We start from the raw sequence: 15,349 nt of genomic DNA, 5'->3' as shown, positions 1-15,349 counted from the left end.
AAATCATTGGCTCAGCTAGCCAGATACCTTGCATCCAGGACAAGTACCTGATGTTTCAGAGGAAAGTATAAACATCTACAAAACATCTGGACAAAAGCATAATTTTGTATTTAACATAGAGATTGGGAAAGATTTTTCCCCCAGGCAATCAACTGATGCCATGATGTCTAAGAGATTATTCCCCTTCTTCGTTGAGCTTGAAGAGTTGCATATGGTGTGTCCACATCATCATCCACTCCTCCCACCTTTTTTTTTTTTTTTAAAGTGAGTTAGTTTTAGTGTTTGTGAAAAGGTGTCAGATAACAAGGAGACACAAAGCCAGCCCGGGGATGGTTTGGGGTTTTTAAAATATATGATTGTATATACAAGCAAGAGTACTGACCTTCAGTGAAAGTAAGTTTCACAAAGTGACTATACAATGTGTAAAAATACTTTCTTTCCTTTGACTTACTGTGAAACGGATGAAGTATGAAAGTGATCCCCTTGTTTTCATGCTATGGGGCAGAAGAAAGGAAGGACCTCCTAAGAACTGAATACCCCTACAACACTTCCCCTTTCCAAGGTCTTCTACAGTGTCTCATCCTCCGTAAGTCCCAATACACCTCTAACCAATGTGCTGCCCTTTGCAATTTATGCTGTCTTTGAAATTAAGATGCTGTTTTAGATGCAGGGATACCATCATTTGTGCTTGAGAAGAACTTTGAGATCTTCAAAAGGAAAATGATATCAAAGGGGCAACATCTTTTATCCATCTTTTGTTATTTTTAAATACACCTGAGCACCTACTTGTTCCCCTAGATTGCTGCAGCACACTGGACTGATCTTCTCCACTGAACTAAGGACAGCAGCAGTGATCTTTCTACTTAGAGCATCCTGCAAGTTCAGAACCTATCAGAAGAGGATAGAACTTTCTTCCCCTCCAGTGAGCATTATGTTGGATTTATCCAAGTTAAAATGCACTTTCCATAGTGCTGCCCAATCTTTCAGTTTCTTTAGATCCCCTTGGAGGCTCACCATCCACCATTTTGACATATCTAAATATAGCAAAAAGAAAAGGAGTACTTCTGGCACCTTAGAGACTAACCAATTTATTTGAGCATGAGCTTTCGTAAGCTACAGCTCACTTCATCGGATGCATACTGTGGAAACTGCAGTAGACATTATATACACACAGAGACTATGAAACAATACCCCCTCCCACCCCACTGTCCTGCTGGTAATAGCTTATCTAAAAAAAGAAAAGGAGTACTTGTGGCACCTTAGAGACTAACTAATTGGTTAGTCTCTAAGATGCCACAAGTACTCCTTTTCTTTTTGCAAAGACAGACTAACACAGCTGTTACTCTGAAGCTTATCTAAAATGATCATCAAGTTGGGCCATTGGCCCACCTTGATTATCATGCACATTGTAGGGAGAGTGGTCACTTTGGATAAGCTATTACCAGCAGGAGATTGAGTTTGTGTGTGTGGTTTTTGGAGGGGGGTGAGAGAACCTGGATTTGTGCAGGAAATGGCCCACCTTGATTATCGTACACATTGTGAAGAGAGTGGTCACTTTGGATGGGCTATTACCAGCAGTGGGGGGGCGGGGGGGAGGCGCGGAGGGTGAGAAAACCTGGATTTGTGCTGGAAATGGCCCAACTTAATGATCACTTCAGATAAGCTATTATCAGCAGGAGAGTGAGTTTGTATGGGGGTGGGGGGGTGAGAAAACCTGGATTTGAGCTGGAAATGGCCCACCTTGATTACCATGCACATTGTAGGGAGAGTGGTCACTTTTGATAAGCTATTACCAGCAGGAGAGTGAGTTTGTGTGTGTGGTTTTTTGGAGGGGGGTGAGGGAGTGAGAGAACCTGGATGTGTGCTCGAAATGACCCACCTTGATTATCATACACATTGTGAAGAGAGTGGTCACTTTGGATGGGCTATTACCAGCAGGAGAGTGAGTTTGTGGGGGGGGGGGGGCGGCGGAGGGTGAGAAAACCTGGATTTGTGCTGGAAATGGCCCAACTTGATGATCACTTTAGATAAGCTATTACCAGCAGGACAGTGGGGTGGGAGGGGGTATTGTTTCATGGTCTCTGTGTGTATATAATGTCTACTGCAGTTTCCACGGTATGCATCCGATGAAGTGAGCTATAGCTCACGAAAGCTCATGCTCAAATAAATTGGTTAGTCTCTAAGTTGACACAAGTTCTCCTTTTCTTTTTGCGAATACGGACTAACATGGCTGTTACTCTGAAACCTAAATATAGCAGTAAGCTGTGAAATGCCCTAAGTTCTCCTCATACTCAGCACAGCTGCTCAGGCTGGCACCCATTGCTATACACCCTTTATTGAAGGATGTGGCTCTGCATCAGCTTATGAAATAGGGTTGAAATGAAAAAAGAATAATTTGAAAGGCCTGCTGTTCTGTATAACTAACCTGGGATTTGAGCTAGTTTGAACGATACTCTCCATGGCTGACCAGAACAAACAGACCCTCCCAACAGACTGCAGAAAAAGAAGAGGTTGCCTCTTGATGTCTAATGAAAGGGCTGTCTAAAGCAGAGCTGTTACCAGGCCAACTCTCCTAGTCAAGTACAAGGAGAAGCCAACTGCAAGACACACATTTAACTCCTTAATTAGATTCCATTTACTAAAGATTCGCCACCCCCATCCTTTCAAGGGTAGTTTTCCAATATGCCTCCCCACCCAGGTTCTGATCCAGGAGTCCCCAAGTTTTCAGCAGAAGCCCTAGAGATCACTTGCTGATGCTAACACAGAATTAATGATTTCAGGCCAAACCCAGGTGGTTGGGTCTGTCTCCTGGGTTGAATCTGACAACACTAACAGTTCAGTGATCAGGACACACTGAATGATGCAAACAGAGGTCTGCGGTTCAAGGTGTGGAAATAACACTCTGCTGATGTCAGGGGAGTGAGGTTCAAATCCCACACTGAGGTGGTGCTGCTGATCTTTAGAACAAAAACAAAGTAATAATTTGCTTGCAAGGTTTATTCAGGATCCCAATTTGTGTAAACACAAAACCACCAGCTCTGTGGAAGAAACACTGAATGACTCAGTTTTTTCCCTCTGGGCCTGAGCCACAGGCAGCAATGTACACAGTACACATAGGCCTGGAAAGATGGAGTTTGGGGCTTCATTTTCCTAGAGCAACTAGTAAACTGGTCAGCTGTTTTGGCAATCTCCAGAGGGAACCATGCCTAGCTCTCCTGGGCTAGAGCAGCGAAGGCTGCCATTCAATTCTTAATCCACCCCCGTGAAATTTGGAGTATCTACACAGGAACCACCAACATTCAGAGAGTACACTTTTCCCCATCAGTCTCTTGGATGGGGTTGTTCATTGAGGTTAGTCGAGGAAGGGACAGTTCACAACCCAGTCCGTGTTCTTGAACAATTATACAAGAGATCTGCATAGTAAGGCCAGCATACTGTCTTTTCATGTTCTGTTTTGAAATGGAATTGCAATTAAAAAAAGGAAGTAGAGTCAAATGCTGTAGGAGAAGACTTCCAACACAAAGTCTGAGTTTCCCCGATATCTATACATTAAAAGCTGCAGATTGCGCAAATTTTTTTTGGAGTAGGAGAATGGGTTGGGGACAGGTGGTGTCAAACAAAACAATAATATTTTCAACAGGCAAAATAAGCACAATTCCAGTCAAAGAGTGAGATTAATATCTGATTCAAATATTAATCTGATTAAAAGATTCTTAAGCAAAATAAGCAGTCATGGGATAAGAGGGAAGGTCCTCTCATGGACTGGTAACTGGTTAAAAGATAGGAAACAATAGGGTAGGAATAAATGGTCGGTTTTCAGAATGGAGAGAGGTAAATAGTGGTGTCCTCCAGGGGTCTGTAGTGGGCCCAGTCCTTTTCAATATATTCATAAATGATCTGTAAAAAGGGGTAAACAGTGAGGTGGCAAAATTTGCAGATGATACAAAACTACTCAAAATAGTTAAGTCCCAGGCAGACTGCGAAGAGCTACAAAAGGATCTTACAAAACTGGGTGACTGGGCAACAAAATGGCAGATGAAATTCAATGTTGATAAATGCAAAGTAATGCCCATTGGAAAACATAATCCCAACTGCACATATAGAATGATGGGGTCTAAACTAGCTGTTACCACTCAAGAAAGAGATCTTAGAGTCACTGCGGATAGTTCTCTGAAAACATCCACTCAATGTGCAGCGGCAGTCAAAAAAGCGAACAGAATGTTGGGTATCATTAAGAAAGGGATAGATAATAAGACAGAAAATATCGTATTGCCTCTGTATAAATCCATGGTATGCCCACATCTTGAATACTGGGTGCAGATGTGGTCGCCCCATCTCAAAAAAAGATATGTTGGAATTGGAAGAAGTTCAGAAAGGGGCAACAAAAATTATTAGGGGTATGGAACATCTGCCATATGAGGAGAGATTAATAAGACTGGGATTTTTCAGCTTGGAAAAAAAAATTAAGTGGGGATATGATAGAGGTCTATAAAATCATGACTGGTGTGGAGAAAGTAAATAAGGAAGTGTCATTTACTCCTTCTCACAACACAAGAACCAGGGGTCACCAAATGAAATTAATAGGCAGCAGGTTTAAAACAAACAAAAGGAAGTATTTTTTCACACAACGCACAGACAACCTGTGGAACTCCTTGTAAGAGGATGTTGTGAAGGCCAAGACTATAACAGGGTTCAAAACAGAAGTAGAGAAGTTCATGGAGGATAGGTCCATCTATGGCTATTAGCGAGGAGGGGAAGCGATGGTGTCCCTGGGAAGGGCAACAAAGAATGGATCACTTGATGATGACCTGTTCAGTTCATTCCCTCTGGGGCACCTGGCATTGGCCTCTGTCGGCAGACAGGATACTGGGCTAGATGGACCTTTGGTCTGACCCAGTATGGACGTTCTTATGTTATGTTCTTATGAAATGTACATTTCAGAAACAAGCAGACAAAAGGTGTGTTCCAGAGTCAAGTGCTGAAAAGAGTAAGGAGACCATACGATCAAAAAGCAGCAAGGACTTAAGAAATCCCACTTAAGGAACACAGAGCAGCCATCTATTTGTAGTGTGAAAAAAGCTGCTATGGACTTGTTGGGTACCAAACCAATGCATACTAGAAACTGCTGGGGCACACACCACCTTTCATATCTAAGAAGAAATCACTCAGTGCCAAAATGCTCCAGAAACAGAAACTTGCAGCAGCATCTGAGAACCCTTACCCAAAAACACCAAAGCAGGTTCCAAAGAGCACAATGATGCAATAGCCATATTTTTAGGTTACAGCTCATCACTGAAGAAGTGAACAAGATGGACATCAGCAGATAAGGGAAAGCATTAGACATATTAGTGATCTTCTTGATCAGGGGTTCTCAAACTAGGGGTTGTGACCCCTCAGGAGGTCATGGGGTTATTGGGGGGGGGGGGGGAGTGTCACGAGCTGTCAGCCTCCTCCCCAAACCCTGCTTTGCTTCCAGCATTTATAATGGTGTTATAAATATAAAATATTAAAAACACATATTTTTATATTTATGTGTTATATAAGGGGGGGTTTGCACTCACAGGCTTGCTGTATGAAAGGGGTCACCAGTACAAAAGTTTGAGAACCACTGCTCTTGATGAATCATCCTATAATTGTAAGGCCTTCCTGTGAAAAAAAATCTTGATACCAAAACATGATGTAGTCCTACAGCAGAAGGGTCCATGTAATGGGAAGGCAAGATTCTCTTCTACTCTCACCCTGTTAGAACCATATGGGAAGTGTCAGGTTAATTCCTACTGAATTCACTGGGACAGGGATGACTCATTTAACTCCAACCCAAATGCGAAGGGAGGCGGAACAGCTCTAGAAAGAGCAAAGTAGGGTCTGCAAGAGACAGACAGGAACTCTAGGGTAGCCAAGCCTGTGGAGAAGGCCTGAGGAGTTTCTTAGGTTGAGTTTGTGTTACTTTCAGCAATACAGCCAAACCCGGTTTGGGGTAATTTTTGACCTTACACAAAGCGTATGTAGCCTTTTGTTGGACTGTGGTGGGGAGCAGTTTACTGTCCACAGAACATCTAGCTCAAGATAGAATCTGGCAAAACAAAGCTGCATCATCTTCCTTCTGTTACCATTCTTCCCTGCAATCTTGTCTGACACCAGTTCTAAACTAAAGAGTTGTGTAAACATGCCTGCCTCAAACATAGTATTGTCTACTACCAAGTGGAAGGAACTGTACTGATTGGGAAAGCTGCACATGTCAACATGCTCTTAGACATAAGAAAGATTACCAGCTTCCTTCCAGTAGATAAAAGAAGCTAAAACATGGCTCTTCCACACCTATGAACAAAACTTGTACTTTAAAACAGAAGAGAGTCTTCACCAAATCACATGCTAACCATCAGCTGAAGAGATCATGTTACAGTGCAATCAACCACAATTAAGGCTACGACTTTGTCATGGACATTTTCAGTAAAAGTCACGGACAGGTTACGGGCAATTAACAAAAATTCATAGAAGCCGTGACCTGTTCCTGACTTTTATTAAAAATGTCCATGACAAAAAGCTGGAGGGAGGAGGGTCCAGTGCCCTGCTGTGGTTGGGAGCTGCGGTCCCTGCCCCATGACTGGGAGCTGGGAGGGACCCCGCTGTGGTGGCTGGTGAGCTGCGAGGGATCCCCCGCCGCCTGGGGAAGTCTGGAGGATTCCCCACCGGGGGGAGCTGCTGGGGCGCTGCGAGGGGTCCCCAGCACCCGCAGGGCCTGAGGAGTTCCAGGGGATTCCCCCCACACCTGCGGCAGCTGGGGAATCTGTGGGGGACCCCCACCACTCCAGGCGGCAAGGGTACCCCGAAGCTCTTAGCCACCACGGGAGGGTGGGTAGCCTGCAGCTCCCAGCCGCTGCGGGCTGAAGTCACAGAGGTCTGCTGACTTCCGTGACCTCTGTGACCAAACCGTAGCCTTAACCCCTTCAAGCAGCATCTAAGCATGCACTGAAGGACATCACCACAGGTTAGGTGAAAGCGCTAGTTTAACCACAAACAAAGACTGTATAAGCTAGAGGACCTGACTGGGGGACTCACCGGGCAGATCAGAAAGGCCCAGTGTAGTGAGGTGGAGTGGCCTCCCACTGAGCCAGAAAGGGAGGAGCCACTTTGATCCCAGGCCCACTCCTCCCACTGGAAGCTAATCACAGGACCTTTAGCCTCGTTGAGCCTGAGCCAGGGAAGGAAGCAAATGTCTCCAACCTGGTGCACAACCCTGGCGCTGAACCTAAGCTGCGCTGTGCCCTGCCCCTAGAGGAGACTGACCCAGGAAAAGAGCTGCCAGGACTGCTGCTTGCCATATATCCCAAGGCGACAGAAGACCCCAGGACACAAAACCCCTCATCAAGACCATGGTAGGAAGTAGCCCAGGGAAACCAGACGCTGGTCGGTTTTGGTGTTAGAACCCGAGTCAGCATGTTGCAGTAGGAGCCCTGCTGACCCAGTGGTGGAACCCTCTGGCACTGCTAGGGTCTTGGGCTGGTGGAGCACAGTGGGCCTGGATCCCCCTAGCTGCTGCTGCCAACCCCACCCGGGGGTGGCAGCCTCCCCATCTTTGAGCAAGAAGCCTGCATTTGTCTGCCATCTGTCTGAGCCAGGACTTCAGGCAACAGACCATTTGTTTGTGTGCTCTGCCCTGCCTAAGGACCTGAGCTCCCTTAGAATCATAGAATATCAAGGTTGGAAGGGACCTCAAGAGGTCATCTAGTCCAACCCCCTGCTCAAAGCAGAACCAACCCCCAATTAAATCACCCCAGCCAGGGCTTTGTCAAGCCTGACCTTAAAAACCTCTAAGGAAGGAGATTCTACCACCTCCCTAGGCAACGCATTCCAGTGCTTCACCACCCTCCTAGTGAAAAAGGTTTTCCTAATATCCAACCTAAACTTCCCCCACTGCAACTTGAGACCATTACTCCTTGTCCTGTCCTCTTCTACCACTGAGAATAGTCTAGAACTATCCTCTCTGGAACCACCTCTCAGGTAGTTGAAAGCAGCTACCAAATCCCCCCTCATTCTTCTCTTCTGCAGACTAAACAATCCCAGTTCCCTCAGCCTCTCCTCATAAGTCATGTGTTCCAGACCCCTAATCATTTTTGTTGCCCTTCGCTGGACTCTCTCCAATTTATCCACATCCTTCTTGTAGTGTGGGGCCCAAAACTAGACACAGTACTCCAGATGAGGCCTCACCAATGTCGAATAGAGGGGGACGATCACGTCCCTCGATCTGCTGGCTATGCCCCTACTTATACATCCCAAAATGCCATTGGCCTTCTTGGCAACAAGGGCACACTGCTGACTCATATCCAGCTTCTCGTCCACTGTCACCCCTAGGTCCTTTTCCGCAGAACTGCTGCCTAGCCATTCGGTCCCTAGTCTGTAGCTGTGCATTGGGTTCTTCCGTCCTGAGTGCAGGACCCTGCACTTATCCTTATTGAACCTCATCAGATTTCTTTTGGCCCAATCCTCCAATTTGTCTAGGTCCCTCTGTATCCTATCCCTGCCCTCCAGCGTATCTACCACTCCTCCCAGTTTAGTATCATCTGCAAATTTTCTGAGAGTGCAATCCACACCATCCTCCAGATCATTTATGAAGATATTGAACAAAACCGGCCCCAGGACCGACCCCTGGGGCACTCCACTTGTCACCGGCTGCCAACTAGACATGGAGCCATTGATCACTACCCGTTGAGCCCGACAATCTAGCCAACTTTCTACCCACCTTATAGTGCATTCATCCAGCCCATACTTCTTTAACTTGCTGACAAGAATACTGTGGGAGACCGTGTCAAAAGCTTTGCTAAAGTCAAGAAACAATACATCCACTGCTTTCCCTTCATCCACAGAACCAGTAATCTCATCATAGAAGGCGATTAGATTAGTCAGGCATGACCTTCCCTTGGTGAATCCATGCTGACTGTTCCTGATCACTTTCCTCTCATGTAAGTGCTTCAGGATTGATTCTTTGAGGACCTACTCCATGATTTTTCCGGGGACTGAGGTGAGGCTGACTGGCCTGTAGTTCCCAGGATCCTCCTTCTTCCTTTTTTTAAAGATTGGCACTACATTAGCCTTTTTCCAGTCATCCGGGACTTCCCCCGTTCGCCACGAGTTTTCAAAGATAATGGCCAATGGCTCTGCAATCACAGCCGCCAATTCCTTTAGCACTCTCGGATGCAACTCGTCTAGCCCCATGAACTTGTGCACGTCCAGCTTTTCTAAATAGTCCCTAACCACCTCTTTCTCCACAGAGGGCTGGCCATCTATTCTCCATGTTGTAATGCTCAGCGCAGCAGTCTGGGAGCTGACCATGTTAGTGAAGACAGAGGCAAAAAAAGCATTGAGTACATTAGCTTTTTCCACATCCTCTGTCACTAGGTTGCCTCCCTCGTTCATTAAGGGGCCCACACTTTCCTTGGCTTTCTTCTTGTTGCCAACATACCTGAAGAAACCCTTCTTGTTACTCTTGACATCTCTCGCTCGCTGCAGCTCCAGGTGCGATTTGGCCCTCCTGATTTCATTCCTACATGCCCGAGCAATATTTTTATACTCTTCCCTGGTCATATGTCCAACCTCCCACTTCTTGTAAGGTTCTTTTTTATGTTTAAGATCCGCTAGGATTTCACCGTTAAGCCAAGCTGGTCGCCTGCCATATTTACTATTCTTTCGACACATCGGGATGGTTTGTCCCTGTAACCTCAACAGGGATTCCTTGAAATACAGCCAGCTCTCCTGGACTCCTTTCCCCTTCATGTTAGTCCCCCAGGGGATCCTACCCATCCGTTCCCTGAGGGAGTCGAAGTCTGCTTTCCTGAAGTCCAGGGTCCATATCCTGCTGCTTACCTTTCTTCCCTGTGTCAGAATCCTGAACTCAACCATCTCATGGTCACTGCCTCCCAGATTCCCATCCACTTTTGCTTCCCCTACTAATTCTTCCCAGTTTGTGAGCAGCAGGTCAAGAAAAGCTCCCCCCGTAGTTGGCTCCTCTAGCACTTGCACCAGAAAATTGTCCCCTACGCTTTCCAAAAACTTCCTGGATTGTCTATGCACTGCTGTATTGCTCTCCCAGCAGATATCAGGAAAATTAAAGTCACCCATGAGAACCAGGGCATGCGATCTAGTAGCTTCTGCAAGCTGCTGGAAGAAAGCCTCATCTGTTTGTTTCCCTTAAGACTGTTTGTTTGCTCTGCCTGGCCTGAGGGGCCTAGGCAGTATTATTGCTTGACCCTACCCTGGCACTGGAGCGTGGCCTCCCACTGAGCCAGAGGGGGAGGGACAACTGTTAACCCACTGCACCCAGCATAAACCTGATCCTGTCACACTGCACTTCAGTGATATTATATGATTATGGCAATTATAAATGTATTTCATGCAAGATAAGTTATGTGGTGTCATTGAAAGGGTTATAATTTGCTGAATATGATTATCCTATGTGTATGCAAGTATCATTTTTGTATCTGAAGTTATGAATATTGACTATGTATCTGTATTTCAAATGTAGATAGACCTGGGGAACGCCCACTAGACAATATGCTTTCAGTGTAGACAATGAATGGGGAAGGGCCTATTTAGGGCAATGGGCCATTAGGGAAAAAAAACAAATCTCCCATCTGGTAAGCCTTCCTGTGAAGGCTCCAAACAGCCTGTGAGCGATGGCTGCTACAACTCTACAGCGACATGTGAGGAGACCACGTCTGCAGACTGGTCTGGGAACAAAGGGTTCATGCCATATGCAAAAAGCTATATAAGGCAGGGAGTGATATCCTCTGGTGGTGTTCTTTGCTCACCAAACAAGAAGACTCCTGAAAATCTCCTGAGGAACAAACACTGAACTGGGGAAAGTGCTGGACCCAGGCTAAAGGGATTTTTAGCCTGTGAAACGAAACACTTGGGGATTCCAAGCTGTAAAGCAAGTGCAGCTTGCCCCTTAAGAATCTGCAGCCTGCTTGTATCATCTCTTTGGATATGAATAGCAGATTCTCACCCTATCTATTTAGTATATTAAGCTTAGTTTGCGTTTTTTGTTTATTTGCTAGGTAATCTGCTTTGATCTGTTTGCTATCACTTATAAGCACTTAATCTATCTTTTGGGTTTTTGCTTCATCTGAAGCAGTGTGAGAATCATATCTCTGGGCAAAAGGCTGTTGCATATTCCTCTCCACATTGAAGGAAGGGGCAAATTTTATGAGCTTATGCCGTACAGTTCCCTGTCCAGCACAAGATGGTATAATTTTGGGTTTATACTCCAGAGAGGGTGCATGCCTGAGGAGCAGGGAGTAGACTGCCCATGCAGAGGCTGGTCAGAGAGCCTGCTTGTAACTGCAGCTGGGTGTGCCCCTACTTGTATGTATGCTGGTGAAAGTGCAGGCCGGAGGGCTTTGTAGCTTGTCACAGTAGTACAGTGTGAGAGGGAACCCAGGCTGGTGGCTCATGGAGCTCAGCAGTACCCCAGTTCTGGGTGGCACTCTGGGGGGATCCTCTCACACATCCATCCTTCAAATATTTTTTTCCCTCTATGGAAGGTAGACCAAGAGAACACAATGTGAAGCGTAAGACAGCAAGAGGGATACCCACAGGCTTTAAGGCCAACTACAGTAGCAGAGTCTCGTCAAAAAGACACTAGTCAGTAACTAAAGACAGGAAACAAGTCCTACACACACGTCTCCCCCCCCCCCCCAAGCATTTAACAAGTTGGCCCTGTCAAGTCCAAGTTTTTTTCTTTTGATACTTGAACACCAGACAGTATGATACACTTTCATATTCTGGCACCAAAGCTTTCAGTTTCCAGTTCTTTTAGTAGTACCCAAAAGAGGCCTGAGCTACCATCACCATGACTCCTTTCTCATATCAGTATGAGATGGTGTGGTATATGTCACTATATCCAGACTCTCAGGGTAACAATCACTACAAAAGTGCTAAATGAGAACAGTGCATTTTGATACTAGTATTTGAAAAAGCTGGTCAAGCCCTGCAAGCCTGCTCTGCAAATCTAGTGGCTAATCTTGAGTTAGGTGAGCAGGTTGCCTCTCAGAGGTTTCTTCAGCCTTTAGACTAGGAAGGGCCTGGATATGAGCAACCACTGGTACCTTAAAGCATCTTCCACTCCACTGCTGGAGTTGCAACTGGAAGATTTTGTTATTTCTTTAGACGCACAGGAGTAGCCTTTTGCTGAGCACATAGTGAAAGTGAGGAAATAAACACTAAATAAGTAGTTAACAAGAGTGCAACTGTTCAAAAGCAACCCATCAGTTGTACCTGGCAGCGGGGAAATTTGGATGGAGGGTTTTTTCCTCCTTCTGTAGGGAGGTTTTAGAGATTCCTGTCGCATCCAAGCGGAGAACCATGTCACACTAAGACCTCTTTAGCTACACAAATGTTAACTAAAGTTAAGATACAGGAGGTGATCTTAAAAGTTAGATACCCAGGGGACAGGTGCCTTAAAAACACCCACAAGATCAAAGATTACTTTATTGCAGTGTTGATTTTACTGCAGAACTGTGGTTTTTTCCTATACTTAGAAGGAAATATGACAGTGTGGTGTTTATAGGACAGGAAGCAAGGTAAAATATCTCCTTTTCTGGCCACCACTGCATGCATAAATTTGCAAACAAGTAACATTAACATAAATAAGACACGTTCCTCCACTCACTGGCATACAAATAGGAGTGACCTTGCTAGGATATCCTTACACATTTTCGTTCGCTAGAATGGACACACCGTTTCGGTGGTTCTGTAGTTGGCTGTGTGCTGGTGCAGTTTGTTTCTGCATTTGAAGAGGTTACTCATATTTTCAAGGATCTTTTGCCCTCCAACACGTCACAAACTAAACCCTGGTATGGATTTTACGACCTCTCGACATTGATACTGCACATGGGAATAGCAGATCCTGCCTAAGCAAGGCCGTTTTCAACGAAGGCCACAAATGCATGGTGATATTGGCTTAAATTTTTTGGCTGCTGGGGAACACTTTCAGATTAGTAGGACACTTCCCTGGACATGGTGTTTACAATCAAAAGTTGATGTTCTCAGAACAAGTTCAATAAACTGTGAACTAGGACATCATGGTTGTTTCAAATCTTTATCAACAGGAACTGGGGAAGAAGATTTAAAAAGAAATGAAAGGCACAGATAATGCTTAGAACTAGTTCAAAGAACCATTTTATTCCTCTTTCAGTAAATGTGTGGTGTACCAGAACTGAGCATGGATAGACTCCATAGGCCTCATTTACACAGTCAGAATTGCAAGGCAACAGATGGCCCTTCTGGGGACAGACGGGTGCTAAATACACTCCTGTGTCTGACCCAGAACTGTTGGCTGTACTTCACATGGTGTGCAATTTAGGCCATCATACTAAAAGTTACATCTACCATGGGTGTCTGCTCAATAATTCTTGTGTGGTCTTCACCCTGCATATTTCCCAGCTCCTCAAACTCAATCTGCGTAATCTAGACACTGGATTTGCAATGAGAACTCAGAGAAGTTGGTATTACTGTGGCAAAAAAAGAGGGAAAGACCACTCTAGCAACTCAATCATCTGTTTTAAACAATGGGCTTTCTGTCTAACGGCTCATGCTGAAGTGCTTTACAAATATGTATACAAAAATAACTTCTCCTACCAAATAAATGCAGCTAACCTTGAGTGTAAGATGGTAGCTGTGTAGCAGCTCACAGCAACACTACAGAAGAGATTAGGAATGGAAGGAAGATACTGTAAGTAAAATTTTGGGGGAATTTAGGTAAAAAGATGTAATTACTCAAATTGAAATTTGGCAGGACACCAATGCTAACACCCCAACTCTCGGTTTAAATGCCATGAAAGACTCTGGAAGAAAACGATGCCCTTCCCCAACTAGGGTAAAAATACGACAAATCGCTACTCTCTAAAGAATGAGCCATATCTCATTTGCAAAGCATGATACCATCTTTCTCTTCCACTTCATATCCCATGTGACAGTCCTGCTGTTCCTGGCACGGCCGTGAGTCCCTTCTTCCCCAAAGCAGCAATCCACTAGTAGTTTCTCTATTCAACCCCTCCCCTGCACAGACACTTTCTTGGGTCTCTTCACCAGAGTGTCCAATCCCTACGGTTTGTGTAACCTCTTCCATCTAGGCTAATGCCTAACATACTGCGTAGAAACAAATGAAATATCTGCTAATTGAACCCAGCAGACTCCTAGACACTAAATTATAGAGGTTTCAGAGTAACAGCCGTGTTAGTCTGTATTCGCAAAAAGAAAAGGAGTACTTGTGGCACCTTAGAGACTAACCAATTTATTTGAGCATGAGCTTGGTGCCACTAGTATCCGATGAAGTGAGCTGTAGCTCACGAAAGCTTATGCTCAAATAAATTGGTTAGTCTCTAAGATGCCACTAGTACTCTTTAAATTATAGAGGGGGAATAAACAATTGCTTCTTACCTTAGAGCCTTCAATGTTACGATCACACTGCAGGTTTTTGGAGGGGTTGGGGGAGAAAAGAGAAGAGAAAAGATTACAAACATTGTAACTTTGCTTTTTGGAAGGAAGTTTTCAACCATGGCAGAAGAATCAGCAGGCACCCAACCAGCACCACCTGCACAGCTGCCTGGAACATTTCAACTCCAGCTCCTAGCTGTGACCAGCAGCAGATCCTTAAGAGCAGCGGGACCATCAGTGCCCGAACTGAGGCCACTGCCGCCTGAACAGGGTCCCCGCCCCTGCGCCACCCCTTCCCCAGAGGCTCCACCCCACACTGACTCTTCCCCCCCGAGACCCCGCCTCCCACTCCTGCCTCTTCACTCCCTTCCCCCCTCATTGCTCACCCTTACGGCCAGTAAAAAGTGGGAGGACATAGCCCTCCTACTTTTAAAAGTGATGGGTCCATCCCCCATTCTGGTACCCCTGCCTGTGACCAAGACCTTGACATCTGAGAGGCACTGGCTTTACAGCAAGTTTACTCACAACGCATGTAGAACGCAAGGGTCCACAGCATCAGCTGTCTCACATCATCAATCCCTGAGCCACAAGGCAAGGAGGAGTTTAGACCCCCCCCCCCCCCCGCAGAGTCAGCTTCCCAAAGGAATTTCTTTAAGGGACTGCAATTGGGTGAGCTCCCACATTGGCCCTGCAGGAGCTGAACTGGGTAAGGTGCAGGGGGTTAATCAGCTAATTCAGCTGCAAACAGGGGAGCTTTAGGCTACAGGCAGTTAATTAGAGGCTCATATGTGAAGAAACAGGTGTGGCCTGTAAAGCCAGGTAGTGGGTTCCAAACTGGGTGGCTAGGAAAGGCTGCAGGAAGGTAGGCAGCAGTCATTCCTGGGGAGGGGATTCTTGGAGCTGGAACACCCAGAGA

General features: G+C 45.6%; 1 protein-coding gene across 1 annotated transcript in view; it reads right to left on the bottom strand.

The window, feature by feature from the left end:
- CYB5B (cytochrome b5 type B) overlaps positions 1–15,349 on the bottom strand; it is a 44,338-nt gene that overhangs the window by 11,877 nt on the left and 17,112 nt on the right. The window contains exon 3 of the mRNA XM_084644386.1: positions 14,437–14,463. Within this exon, the coding sequence (XP_084500512.1) occupies positions 14,437–14,463 (27 nt within the window). The remainder of the gene's footprint in view (positions 1–14,436; positions 14,464–15,349) is intronic.

Source organism: Lepidochelys olivacea, assembly GCF_965140295.1.
Source record: "Lepidochelys olivacea isolate rLepOli2 genome assembly, chromosome: 12".
Taxonomy (NCBI): Eukaryota; Metazoa; Chordata; order Testudines; family Cheloniidae; genus Lepidochelys; species Lepidochelys olivacea.
Note: the sequence above shows the minus strand (reverse complement) of the source record. Positions and strands in the feature narration are given on the sequence as shown.